General features: G+C 50.9%; 1 protein-coding gene across 2 annotated transcripts; it reads right to left on the reverse strand.

Moving 5' to 3' along the window:
* Nucleotides 1-359: 359 nt before the first annotated feature.
* On the reverse strand, nt 360-23017 carry GTPBP1 (GTP binding protein 1). 2 transcript variants are annotated; one of them, XM_081058698.1, is made up of 12 exons: nt 22633-23017; nt 19559-19670; nt 13704-13884; nt 12777-13125; nt 9861-9984; nt 8898-9012; nt 7369-7513; nt 7068-7250; nt 6159-6294; nt 4749-4927; nt 3864-4064; nt 360-2982 (listed from the first exon to the last, which is right to left on the reverse strand). In XM_081058698.1, exons 1-12 carry the CDS (start codon nt 22822-22824, stop codon nt 2890-2892), a joined length of 2010 nt encoding a protein of 669 aa, XP_080914824.1. In that variant the 5' UTR covers nt 22825-23017; the 3' UTR covers nt 360-2889. The 2 variants fall into 2 exon arrangements, with proteins under 2 accessions (XP_080914824.1, XP_080914825.1); XM_081058699.1 differs by lacking the exon at nt 19559-19670 and having other exon boundaries at nt 22633-22868.
* Nucleotides 23018-25005: the final 1988 nt, after the last annotated feature.

The following is a 25005-nucleotide window of genomic DNA, read 5'->3' on the forward strand; positions in this document are numbered from 1 at the left end:
CAACTAACATCATTTTTCCACAAAGGAAACACTGAGCAGTGCCAGTAAATGAGCCCCCGGAGGCTGCAGGCCCGCATACTTGTCAGGGCTGGGGCCTCAGCTCCTGCCTCTGAGGCCAGGCACGGACCTCTGCCTATCTACACACACACGCGTTCGAATCCATGGGCCCCTCACAGCGCAACTCACATCGTCTTCTCTGCCGTCTCATGACTCCGATCAAACTTGCGCTCCTCCCCCGCACCATGGCCCATTCCCGTTACTTCGTGCTGTGCCAGGGAGGCCAGTGAGCCAGAACAGTGGTCCTGACTGAATCAAAGACACCACGCATGCCAGCTGCAGTACAGAAGGGTCAGGATTTGCCATTCAGATGATCGGATTAACAACTTTATTCTTTATCAGCTACAAAAGGGCTGGTGTTTTGTTCCAAATGGATAGTTGGTAGGTCTGAGGCCCGCAGGGGACCTTTGTAGTCCCTGTTAATGACAGTACAATGGTGCCTTCAGTAAGCCCCCTGCTCAGTCAGCGCACAGAGGTCCAGCCCACCCTCCTGAGTGTCTGAGGGCAGAAGCCAGGGTGAGGGCCACAGCTTCCAAACGTAAAAGAAAGTGGTTATGCTCACAGGGGCCATGAAGTTCAAACCAAATGAGGTTCCACCTGTTCCGAGGTTCCACCATGGCCAAGGCTCGTGGAAACCAACCCCACAGCACCTGCCATGGGGACCGAGAGCAGGAGCTGCTCAATGCTGCAGCCCTCCTCTTACGGAGGCACCAGTGGGCAGCAGCCCCTGGAAGCAGAACCAGAGTGAGAAAGCCAGGAAATAGCCAGGGGCCAACGGACGCGCCGCAGCAGCTGGCTGGGAACCGCTGGGGGCGAGAGCCGGTGCAGGGACAAACGCGCCCGCTGGTGGCACTGCTCCTCAGTTTCAGTTTCCTTAACTAAACAATGGAACACCACCTCCCTCACAGACAGTCGCTGCAAACATCAAAGAACAGGAAGAGAATGAGACACCTATCACAGAGACAGGTCAAGGCTACTTGTCCCCTTTCAAGCCTGCCCCCAGCTTGCAGCCTCTGCTAGACTTGGAAGCTATCTCGGGAACCAGCAGGACCATTCTTTCACCAGGAACCTCCCACGTGCTGAGCACAGGAGGGCCTCACATACATCCTCTCACTGAGTCCTTACAACCCTGATGTAGGCATTTACCTCTTGCTGTAGATGAGGAAACTGAGGCTCAGAGAAGGCGGGCAACTTGTCCTGTGTCACAGCTGGTGCAGGAGCCTGGATGTTGAAGCCACGCCTGCCTGACAGAAGCTGGGCTCCCCCCAGCCCCGCCCTGCAGGCAGGGCTCTAGGGCAGCACGTCCACCCGGAAGGGCTGGACAGGGACCACCCACACTGTCAACTTGGAACAAACTTTTATTTTGTGTGCTGGTCTTGTCAGTCCATTGCCATGGGTCAGTGGTAACTAATAGAAATAGCTAGAAGGGGAGGTGAAGGGACCAGCAGTCTGGGAGCAGAAGGGAAGAAGTGTTGGGGACAAAACGGAGGCAAGGCTGAGGAGGGCCCAGCCAGCTGGGTGTCTGCCCCGGCTCGAAAACACACACACCTCCACCCATCAGCCCCCTTAACCTGAGGGCTTCAGGCCACAGCTCAGACCCAGCTGGTTCAGGGCCCACGCGGCCTCTCTGGCCTGGGCAACCCCACCCCCATCCCAGGCAGTGATTCTTCCAGAGGTCTTAATGCTCTGTGCGAGGCCGAGAAGGGTCTTTTTCACTGCCCGCTACCTGCCCGTCCAGCATCCCAGCTGGGGCTTCCAAACCTGGGGCTCGGGCGCTTCACTGGTGTGCTCCTGTAGCAGCCATGCTGGGGCGATGTGGCGGGGTGTGGTGGGGAAGGAGGGGTTCTAGTCCTAGCCTGGCTCAGAGAACACCTGCACCCCACCAACAGGACGTGCTAGTGAGCATGACCCTGAGCAGGTGACCCCCATCTAGGTCATCAGTGCCTGGAGACCCGAGCCAAGCAGGGCCGCTCCTAGGCGAGGTGGGAGCCTCCCACTTAGCAGAATGGCAGAGCAGGAGTTGCCCTGGCCTGCCAGGCAAACACAGGATTGTCTCCAAGGGGAAAGAAAAGCCACCAGCTGTCTTTGGGTCAGCGGCAAGGGTCGGGGTTAGGGGCAGGGAGGGCCCTACAATCCAACCACCTCCCCCCACACATCTACAGGTTACAATTTAAGAGCTTTTGGCATTACCTGTTTGGGGGTTTAAGGAGAAAGACAGAGATAGAAAAGGAAGCCAGCACTCTCCACCCTGCTAGAACCCCCAAGTCCCAGAAGGAGGGCTCCCTGAGCTGGCAGCAGCACTTACACTTAGAAACCCCCAGACTGGCTCCACAGAGGGTTCAGGGTACAGAGCCAGGGAAGGAGGGCACCCTTCAGCTCTTGATAGTCCCTAAAGGTTCTTACAGAGACAGACACATGGACGGATAGACAAATGGGCGGGCAGGCAGCCAGCCAGGAGAAGGGAAGGAGAAATGACTGCCAGGCCCTGACAGCCTGTACTCCTGTAACAGTAACACACACACACACACACACACACACACACACACACGAGGTATAATAAAAGGAATAAAAACGAAGGGCCCAGATGTACAAAAACTGAGTGAGGAAGAAGGCGGGCAAGAGGGTGGAGAGATGGTCAGTCCTCCAGGAGTCTGGCCATATTCCTTGGCTTATAAATTACAATGCCCCTGGAAACCGGGGGTGGGGAATGATGAGGCTCCAGCTGTGGCTGGGGGAGGGCAGCTGGCGCTCAGAGCTGCTCTGGCCCGTCTGGTGGAGCGGTGGCCAGAGTACGACGAGGATCCCTTGGGTGGTGGGTGAGGCAGGGGAAATTCAGCAGCCACTGGCTGGTGTCACACAGGCACCCTGGGACTTCACCTTGTGACGCTGGCCTCCTCGTCGCCGGCCCCCACTGCTGGGCTTGGGCTGAAAGAGAGAAAGGAGGAGCTTGAGAAGCAGCAGTCCACAGGGAGCAGGACAGCAGAGGGGCGGGGCAGTGGGAAGGCAGGCAGGGTGGTCCCAGCCCAGCCTGAGCAGTCATCACTACATGGGCCTGGAAAAGTGGCACCTCCCTCTGTCACATGCAGCAAGCACCGCCCTGCCTTCCGCAGGGCAGGTGGGTCACTGGTGATAACTGGTGAGAGAGTTCAGCGAAGCACAAAGAAAGCAGGAACCCACACCTGCCACCACTGATAGGTGGAAAAAGAAAGGGAATGAAGGAACCAGAGCAGCTCAATGCGGGAGAAAGCAGAAAGGACAGGTCCAAGCAGAAACTTTCTTCTCCAAAGGTCAGAAGGAGAACGACTCCCGGAAGGAGAGGAGGGCGTGTCAGGAGAAAACTGGGGACAGAGCTGGCAGGGGATACTGAGTGAACGCCAGTGACACAGGCCCAAGACCACCGACCTCTAGGAGGTGTCATGTTGGGGTGGGGACACAGGAGGGTCCTCTAAGGCAGTGTTTTTAAAACCTTTGAGCCATTGGCACACACATACGTCACCTGCACTCTCTCTCACATGTACTTACTATGAAAGAGAAGCTTTGAAATGTGGAAACCAAATGTGAATCAGGACTGATTAAACATCTCAAAGTTTGAAAAACATCCTCCTTCCGCGACAAATGGCTCACACTTAGCACTCACGTGCCAGCAGGTGTGGGATACGCCTGGTTATGCAGAGATGTGGCAGCGATGAGGCTGCCTGGAGCTGTCCCACTCACGTCCACGGACGAGAGTGACAGCCGCACCTCCACCCCCGCCGCCTCCAACCCCGGTGGTCAGGGCTCCAGGACGGGCCGGGCGGCATGCTCACCGTTGGCTGGAGACTGAGGGATGAAGACGACTGCGCGGCCCCTAGGGAGCAAGCTTCGTCTCCAGGTGGGGGTACCCCTACTGTTGGCCCTCCAGATGGGCCCCCGTCTTCTCGTTTGGTCAGGGGGCCTTTCTTTGTTGACTGCATTTTAATCTGCTGAGGCTTGGAGTTCATCGGGGAGTTGTTGGTGGTCTGTAGGAGCTGCATGAGCAAGGGGAGCACAGGGGCTGGAGGTGCAGGCAGTGACATCAGCTAGGCTGCCTGCTCCCCCACCCCGTCAGGGACTTCTCACTCCCTGGCCTGGCTGGTCGTTGGTGACAGCCCAGAGTCCATGGCGGGAGGGCCATGACAGGGGCAGTGACCTAGAGAGATGTTCTCCTGCCCACTCAGCGTCTCGGGGCAGCCTCAGCCCAGCCCAACAGGGCTCCATCCTGACCTCTGCCCGATAATCAGGGCACGTTGGCCCCTCCCCATGCGGACCAGCTCCCAGGCCAGGGTCCAGCCTGCCCAGGCTGGGGGAGCCGAACTCGAGGCCCTCGTCCGTACCAGGCTGGCCGCACCTCCTCAGAGCACCCACTGCATCTCCAGCCCCAGGACTCTGCTGCCCCTGGAACAAGAGTCTGGGCAAGTTTTAACTTCAGGCCTCCGAGAGACCAAGTGAGTATCTCAGCAGCAAGAAACATCTGGAGCGTGGCTATCAGAACTCGTAAGCACTCTCCCCCAGGAGGGATGGCTACGCCAGCTCTCCCGAGGCAGGGACTGGTGCCTCTGGCAATTCGGGCGAGTCCGCAGGGCTTTTCCAGAAGCACCTGCTGGGCTCATGGTCTAGAACTGGCGTGGCCCCTGAGGTTGGCTGGGGGCAGGTGGCCTGCCGCCTGGCTGTACCTTGGTGATGGTGCCCACAGCCTTGGTGCGGCCTTCCCTGAACACCAGCCGCTGGTCTATGTGCAGGTACTCGGGGGTCTTGATGAAGCGGAAGTGCACGGTGGCCTTGTCCCCAGTGCGCAGACAGTCCTTGTCCATACTCAGAATGGTGGCCGTCTGCCGGATGCTCCCACAGTGTACTGCCAAGGGAGCCAGAGGTCAGGCCAGGCTCCAGCCACCGCGTGGCCTCAGGGCAGGGGAAGCGGTGAGTGAACGTGTGAAACAAGCTTGAGCTGCGCATGCTCAGGGCCTCAGGGGGCTAAGGGCGGCCGAGTGGGCTGAGGCTACTGACACCTGGTCCTGCCTGTGCCTCCAGTTAGACCCCACCTGTCCCGGGACCCACGGTCCTAGTTCCTGAACACAGGGCACTGTGTTTGCATGGGTGCCTTCTCTGCTGTGGGCTTCTTTATTTATTTTATTTTTTTAAATTTATTTATTGGGGTGACAATTGTTAGTGAAATTACATAATTTCAGGTGTACAATTCTGTATTACGTCATCTATAAATCCCATTGTGTGTTCACCACCCAGAGTCAGTTCTCCTTCCATCACCATATATTTGATCCCCCTTACCCTCATCTCCCTCCCCCCACCCCCTTACCCTCTGGTAACCACTAAACTATTGTCTGTGTCTATGAGTTTTTGTTTCTCATTTGTTTGTCTTGTTCTTTTGTTGTTTTTGGTTTATATACCACATATCAGTGAAATCATAGGGTTCTCTGCTTTTTCTGTCTGACTTATTTCACTTAGCATTATACTCTCAAGATCCATCCATGTTGTCACAAATGCTCCTATATCATCTTTCCTTAAAGCCGAATAGTATTCCATTGTGTATATGTACCACAACTTCTTTATCCATTCATCTATTGAAGGACATTTTGGTTGTTTCCATGTCTTGGCCTCCGTAAACAAAGCTGCAATGAACATTGGAGCACACATGTCTTTATGTATAAATGATTTCAAATTCTTTGGGTAGATACCCAGGAGAGGGATTGCTGGGTCATATGGTAATTCTATTCGTAATTTTTTTTTTCCATACTGCCTTCCATAGCGGCTGCACCAGTCTGCATTCCGCTGTGGGCTTCTTGAGGGCACGGCCCTTGCCCATCACGTTTGTTCCCCCGCACCCTGGCAGCATGTGGCACACAACAGCATTCAGCAGAAACTGAGTGGACATAGAGCTGGCACTCAGTTTGGGTTTGCAGGACTGAATAAACACCACAGCTCATGGGCAGAATAGAGGGCATCACTGAACAGGAAGGAGACCTGCTTCTTGGCTCGAGCTGAAACTTTGGGGTTTTGGTTGCTGGAGCACGTTGTGAGGGTTTTTGAGCGGGGGGCCTCCTGGGCTGGCAACGCCCTTCGACACCTACCCATGGCCTGGTAGCGCGGGCTAATCGTGGTGGGATGGTGAAGGACGAGAATCTCAGCCTCAAACTCCCAGGACGCTTGGGGGTTCAATCGTGGGGAAACCATCACCATGCCCTTCCGGATGGACGAACGCTTAATCTGAAAGGAAGAGGGAATCCCAGACCTCAGGGACAATAATGCCTTCTGGTTCCACCCCCTGGTCCTCCTGGAGGACCAGGAGCCCTTCTGGGAATGAAGACCACCCCAACCTGGCTTTGCCCTCACTGCACTGGACCACAGGCCTTCTCGGCAGATTTCAGTGCTACGTGGAAAGTTTAAACACTGCTACTGGGGGTCAGGAAAGGCTCCACGCAGGAAGTGGCATTTCAGCTGGGCCCTGAAGGATAAGAATTACGTAGGTGGTGAGGGCAAAGTAGGTAAGCACTGGGTGGAAGAAGGGCGAGCGTGACATGGCTGTTGGAGGGAATAAAGAAAGGCCCACTTTGCTAGTGAATTTGGTGGGTGGGGAAGGTCGGTGAGCCCAGAACTAGCACTTGCCCCAACCCCCCAAGAAACAGAAGGCTGAATGGGAAAGAGGATTTGGCATGGACCCCAATGGTCCTATGTAGGACCCTCTACACAGCAGGGAGGCACCTATGTGCCCTCACTACTGAGCTCACGGCACCCTGCTCAGGCACGAGGGGGAGGAACAGAGCTTAGGAGGCAAGCAGGCCTGGGTTCAAGTCCTGGCTCTAGCACTTACTACCTGTGTGCTCCCAGGCACGTCCCTCAGGCTCTCTGAGCCTGTTTCCTCATGTGTAATAGTGAGTTCAGTAACCCCTGCCCTCCCGAGCAGCCACGAGGACTGGCAATGGCCCCGAGCCTAGCAACATGCGGAGTCTGAGGGGCTTTTTGGTATTATCCACACTCACCTTCTTCAGCGCGAAGGAAGCTGTCTGGCCCCCCCGCACCTCCTTGACAGGCATGCGCTTTCGATGGATTGATTTGACCGCAATAGACAGGAAGTTACCCAGAGGATCCGGGCCCAGCAGCAGCGTATCATTCAGCTTGATCAGGCCCCTCAGTGTTGTCCCCGACACAACTGTCCCCACGCCCTGCAGAGAAGACCCTGGCCAAGTGAGTCCATCTCTACTTAGCCAGACAATCCCACGCACCCAGGAGGAAGTGCCTGCCCAGCCTTCCACCCTGCTGGGTCCACCAGAAGCCACCCACCGGGACAGAGTAAGTGTCGTCGATCTGAAACTCAGCAGGCTCTTCCTCCCGGTAGCTGGTACGCGGGGAGAGGAGGTTGAGGAACATCTTCAGGAGATCGAGGTTCTCGCCTGTAACGTTGGAGATCTGGAATATCGGGCACATCCTAAGTGGAGGGCGAAGAGAAAGGAAATGAGCTCAGGCCAGCTCCTGCCTGTCTGACACAGGAGGAGAGCTGCTGCTGCGAAGGGCCCCTCTGCCCTTACCCTCTCCCGGGGCTCTACCCCTCTGCTTGACCTAGCAACTCCTGCCAGACCTACTCTCAGGCCTTCTTCTCTTACTCAGTTTAGTAGCTGAAATCTGTCCCCTCCTCTTCCCTCCACCTCTGCCCTATTTCAGACACCCAGGACTGCTTCTTCCTAAAACACACACGATTGTTTAAAATCCTTTCCACTGCAGAGAAGACAGCCTAGACCCCTGCTCCCAACACCTCCGCTGGTTTATTTCTTAGATTCCTATATTCCAGCCAGACCAGAGAACTTGACTATCTCCTAAAAGCTTGGAACTTTTTGCCCCCCTGTATTTGTTCACTCTGATGCTCCTTCCTTCTCTCTTATGCAAGTACCAAAGCCTCTCATCCTTCAGAGCACATCTCCACTGCTGCTTCTTCCAGGAAGCCTTTTCCGATGGGCACTAGACTCCTCAGCCCTTGGAGAACTTTCTGTCTCTGTTACATGTAACTATGTCTGATTTTCCGTCAGTGATCTCGATGATCTCTGTATCTCCTATCCAGGGTTAACCAAACTCCTGGAGATCAGAAATTACCTATTCCCTGTAGCTCCTAGAAGGGCACCTGCACAGAACAGGCACTGGAGAAAATCAGTGAATTGAGATGCAGGCAGCTGAAACACACCCTGCCATGCTTGACCAAATGGTGGCCTGACGGTAGAGTCAAGGCCGAGCCACAGGCCAAAAATGCCAGGCTGTTCTAGGTCCTGTACTACTGACCACGCCCGGAGGCAGACGGCTCCAAGGCAGTGCATGACTCGGGGAGAAGGAAGAGCTAACAAAGTTCACTATTAGCTAGAGAATATCTCTGACCAAAGAGCTGACCACCTTGAGCACAAGTGCCCAAGTCAGCTCTGAACCCTCAATGCCCAGCTGAAGAGCCCGGTACAGAACGAACATCCAATAAATATTTATGGAATCAAAGGATGCGTTAGTGAGTAAGGGCCTAAAGTGATCTGTGACTTGAGAGTTTTTGAGAAACAAGAGTATAAAACATTGTGAATAACAACAGGTATAAAAATGGCTGTGTATCCATCACACAGCAGGCAGGCACGGTACTAAGTGCTTTCTGTACAGCATTTCCACACAGCTCAATGGAGAAGGTACTATTATTCCCATTTCACAGAGAAGGACGCTAGCATCTCAGAATCTGGGTCACCTGATACAGCACTGCTGGCCTGGGAGACCTCGTGCTGAGACCAGAAGAGCCTACTTCCTCCACTCTCGCTCTGTGCCTGCCCCACTGCCGCCTGCCCCAGTACCTCTCAGAGCTGAAGTTGGAGGCCGTAACAATCACGTCGTCCTTACTCTGCACTAGCACAGGGATCTTCCGGCAGCCCGGCGACTTCAGCAGGCGCTGCAACAGCTTCAGGGTTTCTTAAAGGGTGAAATGGAACAGAATTAGAGGGACACGGCCTTCTTCATGGCCAGACTTCCAGGGCAAGACAGGTCCACTGATTACCAATGCAAGCAGGAGACAGACAGTGAAAATTACACAATGCCTGGAGAAGCAAAATGGAGCAGCAAATCTCTGGGTGGGTGCATGCATGCTAGAGTAGAGCACAGATGAGGCCTGTCTGCTAAGGTTACAGGCCTGAAACCCGTGGTATTTCTCCAGAGTCCCTAGCAGGCCCGCACCCTGGAAGTCAGTCAGTAGGGACGGGGTCCATAAGCACAGTGTTGCTCCCAGAATGTTCTGCTTCCTGGAAGAAACGTATCTGACAAAAGGATCTCTGGGAAATTCAGACACGTGCAGAAGCCCTTATGAGGCGCCCCCAAAAGGGTGCCTCTCCGCTTCTCTACTCCCATCTGGAGCAACGAGGGAGAACTATACACAGATGTAGTCCTGCAACCCTATTTGGAAGCCTCTGGTGGTAAAAGGTAATCAGACCCTCCGTCCCCATGTCGCCACATACATCCAGCTTAGATGGCAAAACCCAACCCCTTCTGCCTGGGGCTACCCAAAAAGAGATGCCAGTTTACAGATCTCAAGACTCTTGCAAGGAACCAGAAAGAGCAAAGAGCAGGGGATAATTCTAGGCTGTGCTTAGACCAACAGCCAAACCAGAGAGAAAGCACAAGATTCTGGGCAGATGAGAACTCGGGTCAAGGTGTGAGCACAAGATGAGGAAGCCGGAGCCCTGGCAGCACACCAAGAAACCACAGACTACAGCGGCGGACAGCCCTCAGCAGAGAGACTGCTGCTGGCTGGAGGCTTCACTTACCTTGCAGGATGTTGGCCGGACACATGTCAATCTTAGTGACCACGACGAACACAGGCACATTGAGTGCCAATGCCAAGCCCAGGTGCTCCTTGGTCATCCCCACGATGCCAGCATTGCTGCCCACCTACCCCAACACAGAAAGAACTGTCAGGGAGATAGAGGTGGCTGCTGGGTGGGCACAGAGGCTCCAAAAAGGCTGGGATAAGAGACAGTGCCCAAATCTGAGACCTCCATCACGACAGGACACAGAGGGCAAAGTCTCAGGCCAGGAATCATGACTGCAGATGGGCTGGACACAGGCCGCTTTAACCTCTGCTTCAACGGTGGGGGCCATTCAAATCTGAGACTTGGAAACAGTAAAAAAGATAAAGCCGGAAGGTCTGGGAAAACAACTGTCTAGTCATCGAAATGGTTTCAGTTTAACATCCCTGGCTCTCAGTTTCCCTATCTATAAAATGGGAGAATAATAATATTCACGTTAGAGGGTAACCTGAGGTTGAAATGTAACATGTCAAAGGTCTAGCACGCAACTAGCATGAATTAGGCATTTAAGCAATAGCAGCTGTTATTATTCCTGTTACTATAATTCCTGTTACTGTTACTATTCCTTCCCGTAATAATAAATGTGTTTAAATGATCACCCCAAAGGCTGGTTAAATAAATGAGAGCACATGCACAATGCCGCAAATGTGCTGTGCAAAAAAAAGGGGGAAAGTCTTACCTACCAATATGGGATAATCTCTAAGATATATTTTCAAGGGGAAAAAAAAGCAAGGTATACATAGCACACTACCATTTAAAAAGTGGTGACTGAATTACAAGTTGAAAAAAGCTGCTAAAGGACATTTGGGGAACATCTGAAATATATAAACACTTATAGACTAGATATTGGATGACCTTAGGGAGCTCCTGTTCCATATTCCTGCAATCACAGTAGGAGACAATTCTTTTAGGAGCTGTGTGCTGAAGTATTTGGGGGTGAAGAGTCACAATGTCTATAATCTCCTTTCCAATGATTCAGCCAAAAACAAAACAAAACAACCACGAGCATCCATCACATACACAGAAAAATATGGCACAATGTTAATGATTATTGAATCGGAGTGGTAGGTTTAGGGGTCCATTATACTATTCTAACTTTTTGGAATGTTTGAAATTGGAGGGAGAGAATGTATACACTTTTGCTGGTATGATTACAAAATATCTCTGGAGGATACATAAGAAACTAGAAATACTACTAGTTGCCTCTGGAAGGAAACTGGACAGAGGAAGAAGGGAGACTTTTCACTATCAGCCCTTTGGTACCTGTTCATTTTTGTATCCTATAAATGTGTTACTTACCAAAACAAAATGAAATTCAAATTGCCATGACCTATTTATATAGTGCTTTGCACATTACAGAGTGTTTTCAAGGATGCTTGTTTGATCATCACAGTTCACAGGTGGGTCACCACCCCACTGAGACAGATGCCCACACCTGTGCTCCCCCCGGCCTACACCACGACACCTCCGCCATCTTCCTCGTCATTTTTCCCATTCCCTCCAACCCTTTCTAGCCAATCCGGGGCTTGTTTTTGTTCTTCCCAACCTGGTAGGAGAAAGCTCTCTCCATCTGTTGTCTACCTACTATTTTAAAGATTCCACTCCCCACGCTGGAAATTGATTGCCATGGAACAATAATGAACTATTTCATTGTTTTCTACAGAAAATGTTTAATATTTGGATCATGACCTAAAAGTCAGGTAATATAAAACATTTCATCTGGGTGAAGCTATTTCCATTAATTGGCCTTGCTCACTGTAGCTCAGTTAGAAAAACACTCATTTCAAACTGGTTTCCATACCTCTCTTAATACCAACCCAACAACCAACCCACAAGTACGCCCTATGGACCATCTATTGACACCCCTTCTAAGAGAGCAGCTTTCCTTAGCCCAGGTCGGTAATGGCTCCTTGCAATGATCCAAGACAAGGGAGAGGAAATCATGCTGAGATCCCAAGAACTTTGGGCAGGGAGCCGAGAGTGTGATAAGTGTTCCGTACATATGCTCCGCCTCTCTTTACTTTCAGTTTGGGGAGACTCTGCCTGAGAACCTGTTTATGGGCAACTCGATGGAGCCTGCTGAGTAGATGCCTGTGTTGATTACACTTCCTACCAATGCAGGCAGCTGGAGGAACTGGGCCCCAGGGAAGGACTTCGAAGACTTGCCAAAGGAAAACCTGCTCACTCGCTCTCTGTGAAAGCAGTGAAGCCACCACCAAGGCTGTGGGCCTCGAGCACTCCACTCCTTGTCCACGAAGGAAAATCAAAGGAACCCAAGCATAAGCTCAGCAACACAAAGGCAGAAGCCTCTAATTCCTTTCCTTTTCAGTTGTCTACACAATGAGCTGCTTAAGTAATCGATTCCCATCACACTCAGCGCCTCAGAAGCCCTGTTCACTACTGCTCCTTCAGGCCCAGCACAGAGCCAGGCACGCAGAAGCCTGTTCCACACTTCAGAAGAGGCCACCTCTCAGGTCTCTCCTGATAGCTGTCTGTGCTCCCTTCTTGGAGGGTACAGCCTGGCATCACCCCCTCAAAGTAGCCCAACTCCAGAAGAAAACACTTCTGAAGGTAACATGTAAGCCCCGGGGGAAACTCTCCTCTATGTCTCTCCAAAAAATTGAGAGGTCTGCAAATATTTTGGTTTTTTTCTTAGGGGATCCCTTCCTGGCTTAATCTAGGAGATCAAGGTACAGCCCTTGAGAAGACTGGAGAACTCAGAGGTCTGGGCACCCCTGGCAAAGCCTGTCACCCACCCCGTGTCAAAGCCACAAACCAAAGGGCTTCCCCCTCAGCACAATTTTGAACACTTGCTCATAAGCACACTCCCAACAGCGCTGCGGAAGCCCCCTCTCGGGAGCACCCCACACTTACCATGAGCATGCAGAAGTCAGGCAGATGGCCCGTCATGCCAAAGACGGTGGTCTTCAGGTATTTCTCATGGCCAGCCAAGTCAATGAAGGTAATCACCTTAGTGGATTTCTCACAAATCTTGGTCCACTCCAGGCTGCCGCCGTGACTGTCTGGCTTGTTCACCACGTTACCTTCGCTGTCAAAGCCCAGAATGTCATTGCCCACACTGCTGGTACGACCAGATTCAATTTCGTGTTTGTGGCGGAAGAGTTTCTGGCGGGCAAAGCCGCGGCCATTGTCCAGCTCCCCGTGTGTCAGGACGCCCAGAAGCGTACTTTTGCCAGCATCCACGTTGCCCACTACTGCTACCCTGCGTGTACAGAACCCAAATGTCTATGTAAGAGTTAATGGGTGAGTGAAGGGCACCCCACTAACTGCATCTGTAAGGCCATGCTTGCTCCAGAGGCTGCCCAGTGCACGGCTCCTCCTATTCATGCCTAAGCACGTGGGGATGTTCCTGGAGGTTTATCCAGAGAGGAGAAGGTCATTCAGGATGAACTGGGCTCCCACCAGACTGGCTTTCTCCCTTAACTCCCACAAGCTTCTCCAAAGCTGCCAGACGGGGCCCCAAAGTCAAGAGCGGCACAGAATGCTCTCCTCCATCACCCCGGTTTGTAAACTCACAGGTTGGTGAAGAAAGAAAATGCAGCCCCCGGAATGTATGGCTGGCCTTTCTCCCCCTCTTCCTAAATGGAAATATTCAGGGATCGGGAAGTGCAGAAATAGGGAATGGGGCTATCGTGTCCTGGACGCTCTTCCCACGCCTCAGAAAGGGAAGGGGTGAAGCTGACACACCAGGTGCCAAAGCGCCATCGCCATTCTCGGTGAAGCGCCAGACCCTGAGGTCATGCTGGAGGGGAACCCTGACCTGTTCCGAGGCCCCCTCACCTGACCTCCAGGAAGTCATTGTCTCCTACTCGTTTCCGGACCAGGTAATCCCGCACACGGCCCCCAGCTTCTTGACGTTCCCGCAGGAGGATGACGTCAGCCTCTATCTGTTCTGCCATGCTTTTCACTGTGGCGTAGGAGGCTTCCATATCAGCTTCACTCAGCCCGTACTCAGTCCCATCTGGTGACAAGAGCCCAGACATCAGCGTTCCCATCAGCTAGCCAGCCAACCCCTAATCAAGGCCCCACCGCAGGCAGTGGGGAAGAACATGGCTCTACCTGACACTGCAGAAATCCGGCCACACACAGAGTTCATAAATAACAGTGCCACGGGCTTCCCCATTAAGCAGGACAGTCATGAATTCATTCAACAGTAATCAGTGAAACTCTCCTGGGTGTTATGCCGAGCCTCATGCTGAGTCCTGGGAATACAGGTGCCCTTAGCCAGCTCACAGCCCAGCAGGAGAGACAGCAAATTAATTAACTGCAATGTGTCCTGAGTACTGTCCTACAGAATTGTACAGATGGAACGTAGAGCGTGAGCAACGAGCATGGCCTGGGGAAGCCACGGACTGACTGCTTTGCAGGGTGCTGGGTCTCCCAGTATGAAAATGGGCCCACAGAGAAAGAAGGAAAGACGTCGGAGGCAGAAAAGCTAGGCATGGAGCATGGCAGATCGCAGCACATCCAGGGACCGGAAGCAGCTCAGTGTGCTGGGAGCAGGATGTCAAGTGACGGGAGACCACACAAGAGGCAGAAGCAGTTAGGCAGACAGATGTTAGCAGGGAAACACATTATGTAGCAGGCAGCGGGGAGCCTTGGGGGCTCAGGCAAGGGAGTAACAGGAGGGGATCACTGCGTGAGGAAGATCTCCAGGGCAGCAATATAAAAGGGCACAGGCGAGCGAGACCGGAAAGAGGGAAGGCAGTTAGGAAGCCAATCTAATAAATTCAGGCAAGACATCATGAGGAGACAAAGGAAAATGGGGAGGGAATTGAAGAATGATTGTGGGGACAGATTTTTCACTGACGTAGCTCAGGTGAAATATCCAGCAAGTAGATGGAAAACGAGTCTGAGCTCAGGATGAGGAAGGGAAGAACCAACCAACCAATCATTTATAGGGGGCCTACTGTACGACAATTCCTGTCCGGTGCTTTCCACTGGTGTCCAGAGTAATTCTCACGATAACTCCCCAGGTTTTCCTCCAGCCTCTCTGTCTCGGAGAGCACTCCAGCTCCTTCCCCAGGCTAATCTCCCAGCATGGGCCCAACCTCTCCTCTCTCACTGCCTCCCACAGAACTTAAAGCACCTTCCCTCCCCCTCTTTTCCTCCCCCTCCACTTCTCTCCTTACAAACAAAAGTTCAAGTTATTCCTAAACCAGGAAAAGGAAACCCACCCCCTCTTCCCTGCCCCTGCCCAGCTACCACCTCCTCTGTTTCTTTTACCACCAAGCACCTCAACAGAGCACCTGAGACTTGCTGACTGTCTCCACTTACTCTCTGAAGCTTACTTCCGAACCTGGAAGAAACTACTTCTCATCACTGGCCTCTAAAACCCATCCCACGCCCCTTTCTGACCGTAAGAGCATGTGACACTGCTGGCCACCCTGCCTTTGCTTCTTGAAGCCCCTCCCCCGCACCGGCTTGCCTGTTGCATGAAGTCTCCCGGGTCTCCTCCCCATTCTCCGGGTCCTCTTTCTCTGCCTACCCTAATGGCTCCTCCTGCTCCTGTCCCCTAAATGCCAGACTTTTCCAGGAGTCAGCCAGTGGCCCTCTTCTCTACCCTCTAAACATTCCCCTTGGCCATCTCATACTATGGCTTCAAATGTCATTTTGAAAACTACACAACCATTCATTTCTAGCACTGTCCTCTTCCCAGAGCCCCAGACTGAGTCCCCAGCTGCCTGGACGACTCCCAGACTCCCAGAAGATGGATGCCTACACTCAACCACCCCACCCCCTCCCTTTCACCAACAGCACAACTCTAGCATCACTCATAAAGCACTTTAGTGCCCACTGCAACCCTATGAAGCAATAAGCATTACTTTTCCTACTTAACAGTGGAGTAAACAGAAGCCGGAGAGGTCTCCGAGTTGGTAGGGAGCGGAGGACCGTGTGAGCTTGGGTTTTCTGATTCTAAACCTAGAGTCTTCCCCTCTGGCAAGGGCTCCTCTTGATGCCAGACCAGGTCCTCCTCCTGCCTTTCTGATGACGATTTCTGATGACAACACCATCCTTCCTTCCAGGCACCCAAGCTTAACACGCAGCACCCCAGTCCTGCTGCTTGTAGCTTTACACCTTGCCCTTCTTTCCTTGTCCCTGCTCCCCACTTTTTGCCGATCCAATGCCACAAGTCTGATTCAGGCCCTTATTCTACCAGTCACCACACTGACCCCTAACTGGTCTTAGCAAATCCAGTCTCTATTCCCTCCACCCCACCCTGCACAGACTCAAGCCCAAGCTCCTAAACAAAGCCCCAGCTCTAACGCTGTCACATCCCAGTCAGAGCTTTGGAATGGCTCCCCGGGGCCAGGAGTGTTCAGTCTCAATTCCTTAAAGACCCCCGTTTACTCCACACCCTCTCCTCTGTTTTGTCCTAGTGTGAGCGGTCACCATCCCGCCATGTTCCCTGCACTTTTCCAGCTCTACAGCTGTGCTCACGTATTTCCTACCCTAGGAAGTCCATCAGCCCGTCACCACCTGTCACCATCCTACCCACGCTGCTCCCTTATGGCACTTGCCACCAACTACACCCTGTGGAGTACTGTTCTGGATGTGTCTTCCCCACTAAACATCTTCAGAACAGGGGTCATATCTCCAGCGTTCCCTGGATGCCTCATGAGGGGTACCTTTCCTACAGCAAGTCCTCAGATGTTTGTAAAATGCAAAACAAACGAACAAAGAGGGAGCAGTTACACTGAGGAGTTTCTAAGTACATGGCCACCTGACCCCTAAATGTTTGGTTTAGATAGAAAAGGGCTTGCTGGAAGGCCTGCTAACCCTGCCATTCTTGCCAGACTCCCAAATCTTGCCACCTTTTCCTGATTCTGACACAACGAATAGCAATGCTTTCAGGCCCTGTTCCACAGCAGGGGGGCAATCACCAATGTAACCCTGTCCATCCAGGGCTCCCAGAAAATGCCCCCAGTCCCATTACCCTTCTTCAGCATGCACTGCATTCTTCACTCAGTGGGAGTGGAAACAAAGGCCACAAGAAAAGTCGCAGCGGATTACTCAAGGACACACATCCACCCACGCCCAGCCCTAATCAGACTTCCATCTTGCCATCTGACTTACTTTTTCTTTAGGCACTCCGGCTCAACATGCTGCAAAGGTTCCCCAAACTTTTAGGATAAAAGTCTCAACTCCTTGGTGTGGCATTCAAAGACCCTCAAGACCCGCGCCCTGCCGACCCGTCCGCCCACTCTCCCGACCTGCCCAAGCTCACCCACCAAGCACTCCAGTGTCGCCAGCGCTTCCGCGCACGTGGTTTCCTCTGCTCACTCACCAATGCTCCATTGGCCTGAAAAACTCCTACTCATCCTTTAGAACTAATTCCAGGGGCACCTCCTTTTTGAAGCCTTTCCTGACTTCCCCAGAAAGACTTAACACTCCTATGTTCACAGAACTTTTACGACAGTACCTGGCTCTTAGAAAGTCATGATTTAATACTTGAATGAACAAAGTTCTTTTTGAAAGAAATCGCATGCTCAATCAACTATGATCTGGAACCCTTAAAAACATTACTACGGTAACAACGGACACGGCTACCATGTACATAATGCTCACTGTTTGCCAAGTGTTGACTTTCACCGTGACACCAGGGGATAGATTCCACTATCATCCCCAGGTTAAGAGCAATTAAAGAGCCTGCAGGCAAACTCAGACCTGCCAGGCTCTAGATCCTGAACCAACTACTAGGCCAGATCTCCTTTTAAACCATGGATCTTGAACTAGGAATATGTCCTTAAAGAGTACATTCCTTTGTACTGCTTATAATTTTTTAATGTCTAACTTATTCACACGCCGTTTCTCTGAGGAAGGGTGGGGAAGGATGTCATTATCCCCATTTTACAGGCAAAGGAAGTGATAAACAGATCAAGCACCACAGGAAGCAGGTGAGGAAGCTGACCCCTGGGGCCTTGCATCTGGGTTAGTGCTCGAGGTTCAACTCGTTTAACTAGTTGGGATCGCTTTGTACCTTAAAAGAATTCCAGCAGGAAGGAGTCACTGAGAATCTAACAGCATCCAATTGATGCAAAGATAATGTCTGGGTGTGTGGATGTGTTAATGAATGTCTGCCATCTTATGCTTGGCCGTGGGAGGGTTAATTAGTTGTGAGTTGCCAAGGCATGGTAAAATTCACTGAGAGTCCACGTTAAAAAATTGGGGGAAAGGGGTTGTCTTAAGAATCTAGGTCTTCAAAGAACAGTCCCAACACTTGTTGAGATTGATCTAAATGTAGTTTCTTCAATTCTACAGGCATGAAGGTACCCTACCATATGGAATGGCTTTTTCTGAACCCGACTCTCCTTGCTGTCTCTGTAGCACTTGACGCACTGACCAACTCCCTCCCTTTCTGGACGAGCAACCTCTTGGTTTGCCTATCTCTCTGACCATGCATTCTTTAAGGTGATAAGACCCGAAGCCAGGGAGGTGGCGGCAAAGATGGAAAGGAAAGGATATGAGAAACATGTCAAAGGAAGGCACAGCTGTAATTGGAGGTCAAGCCCTTCCTCCCTGTGCCCCTCTTGCCGCATTTCCAAATATTCTTTTCTCCTGAGGTTTTGGGTGTATATGCCATCTTTCCTTAGGACAGAGACCAGATTTTAAGTATCCAGAAGAGCTCTGCAACAGCATCAAGCCCTTAGGAGATACTTAATCAGTATGTGTCAAATAGTTAAAAAATGATTTTGAGATTTTATGTATCTTAAACTCAGTCTACAAAAGAATTGTTATCTGCCTTTACAAAGCCTACATTCAGTAAAGGAAATTGTTCCTTTAATGATGCAGTGAGGCCTACCGAGCAGGCCTTCCTGCAAAGATGACAGACAAGTTCTGGTACAGGCTACATTCAGAATCCTTAACAAGCCCAGCTGCCATTTCGGCAAAGACAATGTCATGACAGGGATGAGGGTAAGTTGGCCTTGAACGGAGGGTATAAAGTAGGAATGACCACGGGAGGAGGAAAAAAAGCCTAAGATATAATCTGGGATTCTGTCATGGGAGCTGCCTTCCTCTAAAACAGTGGGCCCCAATACAATGGAATAAGCAGGTTGGAGTACAGTAACCATTCCTTCCAGAAGGGTAATAAGTTTACACATCTGACACGATTTCATAGGGAGAAGAAAGGGCCTCTTTATCACAGCTATCAGCACTGAACGGTCAGTGGGGCAAGAAAGCCTTGCTGAAGAGAAGAATTCTGTGTCCTCTTCTTGCTGACATCAAGAAGAACCGTGGAAATTCTCTGCTCAGCACGCAATAAGTAGCAATGGGATCTGTAAAGTGGGCTTGGAGGGCAAGACCTAGAGCTGCCCAGGGAAGGCTTAATTCTACAACTGTGACTTGCTCTAGACCTAGGGCAAAAAGTTTCCTTGCTTTGTGTTTCGTTCCCCTTTATGTAGTACATGGAAAGTACTGGAGGTACAAAAGAAGCATCTGTAAAACCGCTTGGAAAGTGAATCTTGAAAATCAAACACAGTATGACCACCACAGTGGGAAGTAACATTATCACTTCGTGTTTTTATGTCCTCCCAAACAGTTCTGCAGACACTGGACAGGAAAAGTGGGTAAAAAATGGACAATGTGCTCTAAATAATTTTTCACAAATAAAGAGAAAGGAAAACTATGCTCACCTGATCCCTGCCCAATGACATATATGGTCTCTCCGCATCCCTCGTCCATCCTCTCCCACATCTGCCGAAGTAGGCTGTCATACTGCTCTGATGTAGGGCTCACTAGCACCAGCTAGAAGAGAAACCAACAGCCTTAGGACCACACTTCCTAGAAGAGCGCCACAGCCAAAGCAGATCCACAGCCTGACCCAAGACCCTGACTGAACCCCACAGCACCCTCATCTAAAATAGCTTCAATGCCCCTCATGCCCTCTGCTGCTCCTTAAATAGCCTTTGAGCCCAAGGCCTTAGATGATTTGAGTGATATGATATACTAAAATGACTATGTCAAACACAACCCACAGAAAAGGGTGTGAACAGCTCGTCTCCTGCTGCTCAACAGGAGGGGAAGGACTGACAATGACTGATCTGACACTCTGGGTAGAAAGTGACGAGCAGTGCTTCACACTGACTGCCAAAGTCTACTACCTTTGCAACTCACAAGCTCTGTCCAGCTTGCAACTCACAGGACAGAGATCTCCCATACTGCCATGCTCTCCACCCAAGACGAATGGCTGTCACAGTGACAAAAGAATTCTGTTCCATCTTGCCTGGGCCATCTCGGTTATTTAGGAATCGGCAGTAAAAACTGCACAACTCGTACACCGTTACCACTAAGATGGCTATCAGCACCATCATTTTGCAAATTTGGTTAAAGTATCAACAGCTTATTTGGGGAGGCCATTAATTTACCAATAGGCATGTCAGATCCCATTCTCTAAGCATTCATGTGTGACCCTGGACAAAGAACTTAACCTCTCTGAGTCTCATTCTTTCAATCTACAAAATGTAGATAATGCCACCTGCGTCCTAAAGCCACTGTAAAGACCAAATCAGATAACAAGTAAAGCATCTAGTCCACGAATCAATACGTGGTAAATACAGCTTTCTTCACCCAATCATTCCTAGAAAAACCTTCTTGGATAAAACTAGCCACCACAGTTCACAAATTGTTTCTCCATTTGGAAACTTTCAGAGCTTAGGTCTCTACATATAATTTGTAGCAAATGGATAAAATTAGAGCTTGGAATTTTTTTCCTCAGGAATCAACCTATCAACCCATCCCTCCTCTCCCTCCACATCGTCAGTTTTTCTTTTCCATACCATCAATATTTATACACAGATAGCTTCTCAACTTTAAAATAGTGACGTGATGAAGTAACACTTCCCCAGCTATGTGATGAAGTAATAATTCCCTGTCCTGGAAACGTTAAATAAGTTGGTCAGGAAACGAAGGTGTTACTCTTCACAACTCTGCCCTGCAATTTCTCAGTGTTTTCAGGTCTCTTCAGCACCTTAACCATGCACTGACATCCAGCTGGTCTGCCTTTGAGTCAAGTACGTACATCTCTTACAATTTCTGAGTTGACTCATCAGAGCTCATACTTGCAACCTGAGTGCTGCCTGGGTCTCGTACATAGTGTCACTTGCCTCACATATTTCCCCTGACCTTTCCACTTTCCGCTTGACCATCCTCATTTCGACATTAGAAGTACCAGACAGGACCGTTGGCTTCTAAAGTGCTCAGCTGACACTAAAGGGAAAGAGGGCAGCTGAAACTTGGTTCCTTAGGTGGCAGGGAAAGGTTCCAGCTTGGGCCAAGTTTCATGCAATTTTGACTCTGAAAAGTCACAAACCTTTTCAAAGTGCCATAAACATCTCTATTGTAATTTTTTAACTACAGGTAGGAGGAGATATCGGTGTTCCAGCTTCCATTGGCTGCTATTAATCTGTTATCAGGTATTCAGTGCATTTCAAATATTTACAGAGTAGTATGTATTGGGCACTATGCTAGGTGTCATATACAGTTCTCATTTGTTACCACCACCTGTACTTAAAAGAGGATGTAGCTGGAGAACTGAGAGGTTAAGAAACTTGCCAAGGTCACAGAGCCTTTTGAAAGGAATCTGTAAAAAAACAAAATTCAACCAAGTAAATCTGAAGATCTAATTGGCTTTATTGAATGATTCATGAATCTTGCAGTATCCCATCTAGTAAATAAGAGATGTGATCTTAGAAATAGTGCAAAATGGAAGGTTCTTATAGGAAACTGGAGGGAGACAAAAGTTATTAGCAAAAGTAAAGAAAGGATGGCTTCAGGCCAGGTCACCTGTTGGGGGGGGGGGCGCGGGAAGGGTGGCAGGGGGCTTTTATGTAGCTTATCTCTCTAGAGCTGAGGAGGAAATTACAGTTTAATATTCCACACCTGGGAGGGGCTAAAACTGCAATTAGGCCTAGGTTTGCCGTCCTGGGAGCAAGTGACCCCACCTTGGGCCTGTTTCTTTTTTTAACAGGACCAGCCCTGTCTGACTCCCAAGTGGGCATTCTTTCCTTCAGCAATGTTAAGCAGCTACAAAACAACAGTCACGTGCTTACTTTTTATCCCCCACAATGGCCAGCAGAAGGTGAGCCCTTAACTCCTGCCCACCTTGTCTAGCGCTCAGAAGACACGATTTGAAACGTCCTTCATTAGTCCATTCATACAAGATGTTGCTCCACTCCCAGGATGGCGAGATGATGGGTCATGCCCATCTTTCAATTTTGTTTGGGGTGGATTAAAGCAGACATTTCTCAGGCATCCCTCTCCCCAGCTGAGCGACTACTTTCTGTTTCCTTTCTCAGCACCAGGAAAAGACGCCTCCCGGTTCCCTGTCGGAGGACCTGATCCTCGCGCGCCTCCGCTTCCCTCGCCCCGGCCACCCCCGACCTCGGCTGCGGTGGACAGTCCCGGGAGGGAGCCCCCTTCGGTGTCGGGGGAGGCGGCACTGGGCCGGGCGCTGGCGGCGTCGAGCGCCCGCGTTCCACGTGGCGGAGCCGCGGGGCCGTGATCTCCGCGGGAGGCCGAGTCGAGGCGACCGGAGAGGGACGCGGGTGCTGCGGGCCGCCCCTGGCCCAGGGGCCCCAGCGCAGCCCGCACCGGCAAGTAGGCGGGCTCGGCCCCTGCTCTCCCGCCGTCGCCCCGGACACGGCTCGGCCCGCCGCCCCGTCCCCCGAGCCCGGGTCCGCTTAGCGCCGCCGCCCGCGCCCGGGCCTACCTTGCTGGTGAGGTCCAGCTCTGGCTCGCCGTTGAGCGCCTCGCCGTCCTCACTGCAGTCTGAGTCGAAGCCGTCCTGGAGCCGGGCGGCAGCCGACGCGGCCCGAGCCGCCCCCGGGGAACTGGGTTCGGGGGCGAACATGGAGGCCGGGACCGGCGAGTCCATCGGGGAGCGACTCCGCTCCGCCGCCATCTTTAATAATTTAGGCTAATTCGTAGCCGGCCTCCTTTCCCTCCCCGATTCATTTGCCTAATCTATGCGTAGCCCCGCCCCACCCCTCATCGGAATAATTTATGCGACACTTTCCCAGCCGCGTTGAGGGTGACACGTATCTCTAGCTAAGAAACAATCGACCAGGCCTCCCAGCCACCAATCACTGCAGCCCTTCCAAGTACCTAATGAATAATTAATGAAGCCCCAAACCCCAACAACAAATGTCTGAGACGTCACGCGCCTGAATCGCTGCTAGGGAGGGGGCAGCACCGTGTCCACCCTACCAGCCGAGAGCCTTCCCGCCAACCGGAGCAGCGCAGTGTGACTGACAGAGCAGCCATCCAATGAAGAGGAAATCACACACACACACACACACACACACACACACACGTTTCAAAACACACACCCACCCACATACACACACACGTTTGAAAACACACACACACACACACACACACACACTGTTTACCCTCCCCTCCCCTTACTCTCTTGTTTCCAGAGGCGGTGCTCAGCTTCCAAATCTCACTGCAAAACAGTCAGAGCTGTGAGCCTTCGAATGATGGACAGGGGCAAGGCCCAATCTAGTCATCGGATAGGTCCCGCGCCTCGGGCCGCGACCCACAGAGATAGTAAACTGAACAAGGCGCATCCTACTCAACTCAGTGACTCAGGGCAGTCGCTGGAAGACAGAGGTTTGACTTGCTGGCAATCTCCAGGCAGTTTTAATAGTAGAATCAGATCGATGCCTGGAACACTACGGCAGCCAGAGCGCAGCAATTAATTAAACGCTGGCCGTAGGGAGAATGCTCCATTCACTGCCTCTGCGGAGAAAGCAATTACACGACCAAAAAGAGGCAACCAGCTGAAAGAGAAGCCAGAAACACCTGTTAAAAAGAAATACACTCAAAATGGAGTCACTTGTAGTAAGCCCCACTAAGACGTAATACCTAACTTAATTGCAGTTTCATTCTTTCCCAGGAGTGGAATTTTAAACCAATCGCCTTCAATTTCCTAATGAACACTTACGAGGTAATCTGCTTGATAAAACCCCCTGCCTTCTCCTAAAGGAAAGTGACCTGACCTAAAATAATCCACTCTTACCTCTTTGGCCTATCTTCCTTCTGCACGACCAAAAACAGGCAGCACTACTCCTTGGAGTTCCCTTCTACTTGCTAGACGTGATGTTGCTGCCTGATTCATGAATCGTTTAATAAAACCAATTAGATCTTCAAATTTACTCAGTTGAATATTTGTTCTTTAACACACCTCACCACATTTGTAAAATGGAGCTGAGATCTAGGGTCTGTTAAGGGAGTTTCCTACAGATGATTCTTTCCGAGCATATTTAGTTGTGGAAAGCCCCAATCCAAAACACCATCAGCACAAGTTTTAGTCTTTATTCCTATTTCAAAAATCTGAAAAATTTGATGAAATTAGGGATTAGACCACTAGTCCCAGCCAGCAAGCAAGAAAGAGCAGCCATCTGAAAAGGTAACATGCCCAAGATTTACTGTTTGGAACACAGGATTTAGTGAGCAACAGGCAGGGTTCAAAAGAGCTTTCAGTTTCAGGGATCTACCCACAAGGAAAGAAGCAATCTCCTCTTGCTCCCATTTTCAACTACAGTCAAGTTTTATGTGTACAGATGCAGCTGAGAGCCACAGACATGAAGTCTTCCAACTCCGAAAGTCTTGATAATAGTTCTTCGATGTGTTTCTTCCTTTTATTCTGGCTAAATTGCCATATATATATATCCTGTATATTTCTCTATGAGGTAGTTACAAATATTAAAATCTTGATTTGTCAGAAAAGCCAAATATAAAGGTATTGTACTCTAGAATAACAATTATTTAGTGTTTTACCAACTGGCTCTTCCAGAAAGAATTCAAGTTCAGAATGTGCTGACATCTCATGGGAGACTAAAAAGCATGCCTTTCTCATTTTAGGGCTTTGCTCAGAATACATACTCTCAAAGTAGGTGCTTCCTGAATTGAACAGAGACGTCTAAAATCACATTTTAGAGAGGGAATTCCATATTCACCTTTACATCCTTTTTGTGAAGACAGGTTAGAGCTGGGGATCAAATCCTGGGTCCACTACTCCCTATGTGACCTAGAGCAAGTTCATTAACCTGAGCTGTTTTCTCCTCTTAAAAAAATA

The sequence above is a fragment of the Rhinolophus hipposideros genome (genome assembly GCF_964194185.1).
Source record: "Rhinolophus hipposideros genome assembly, chromosome: 9".
NCBI classification, from domain to species: Eukaryota; Metazoa; Chordata; class Mammalia; order Chiroptera; family Rhinolophidae; genus Rhinolophus; species Rhinolophus hipposideros.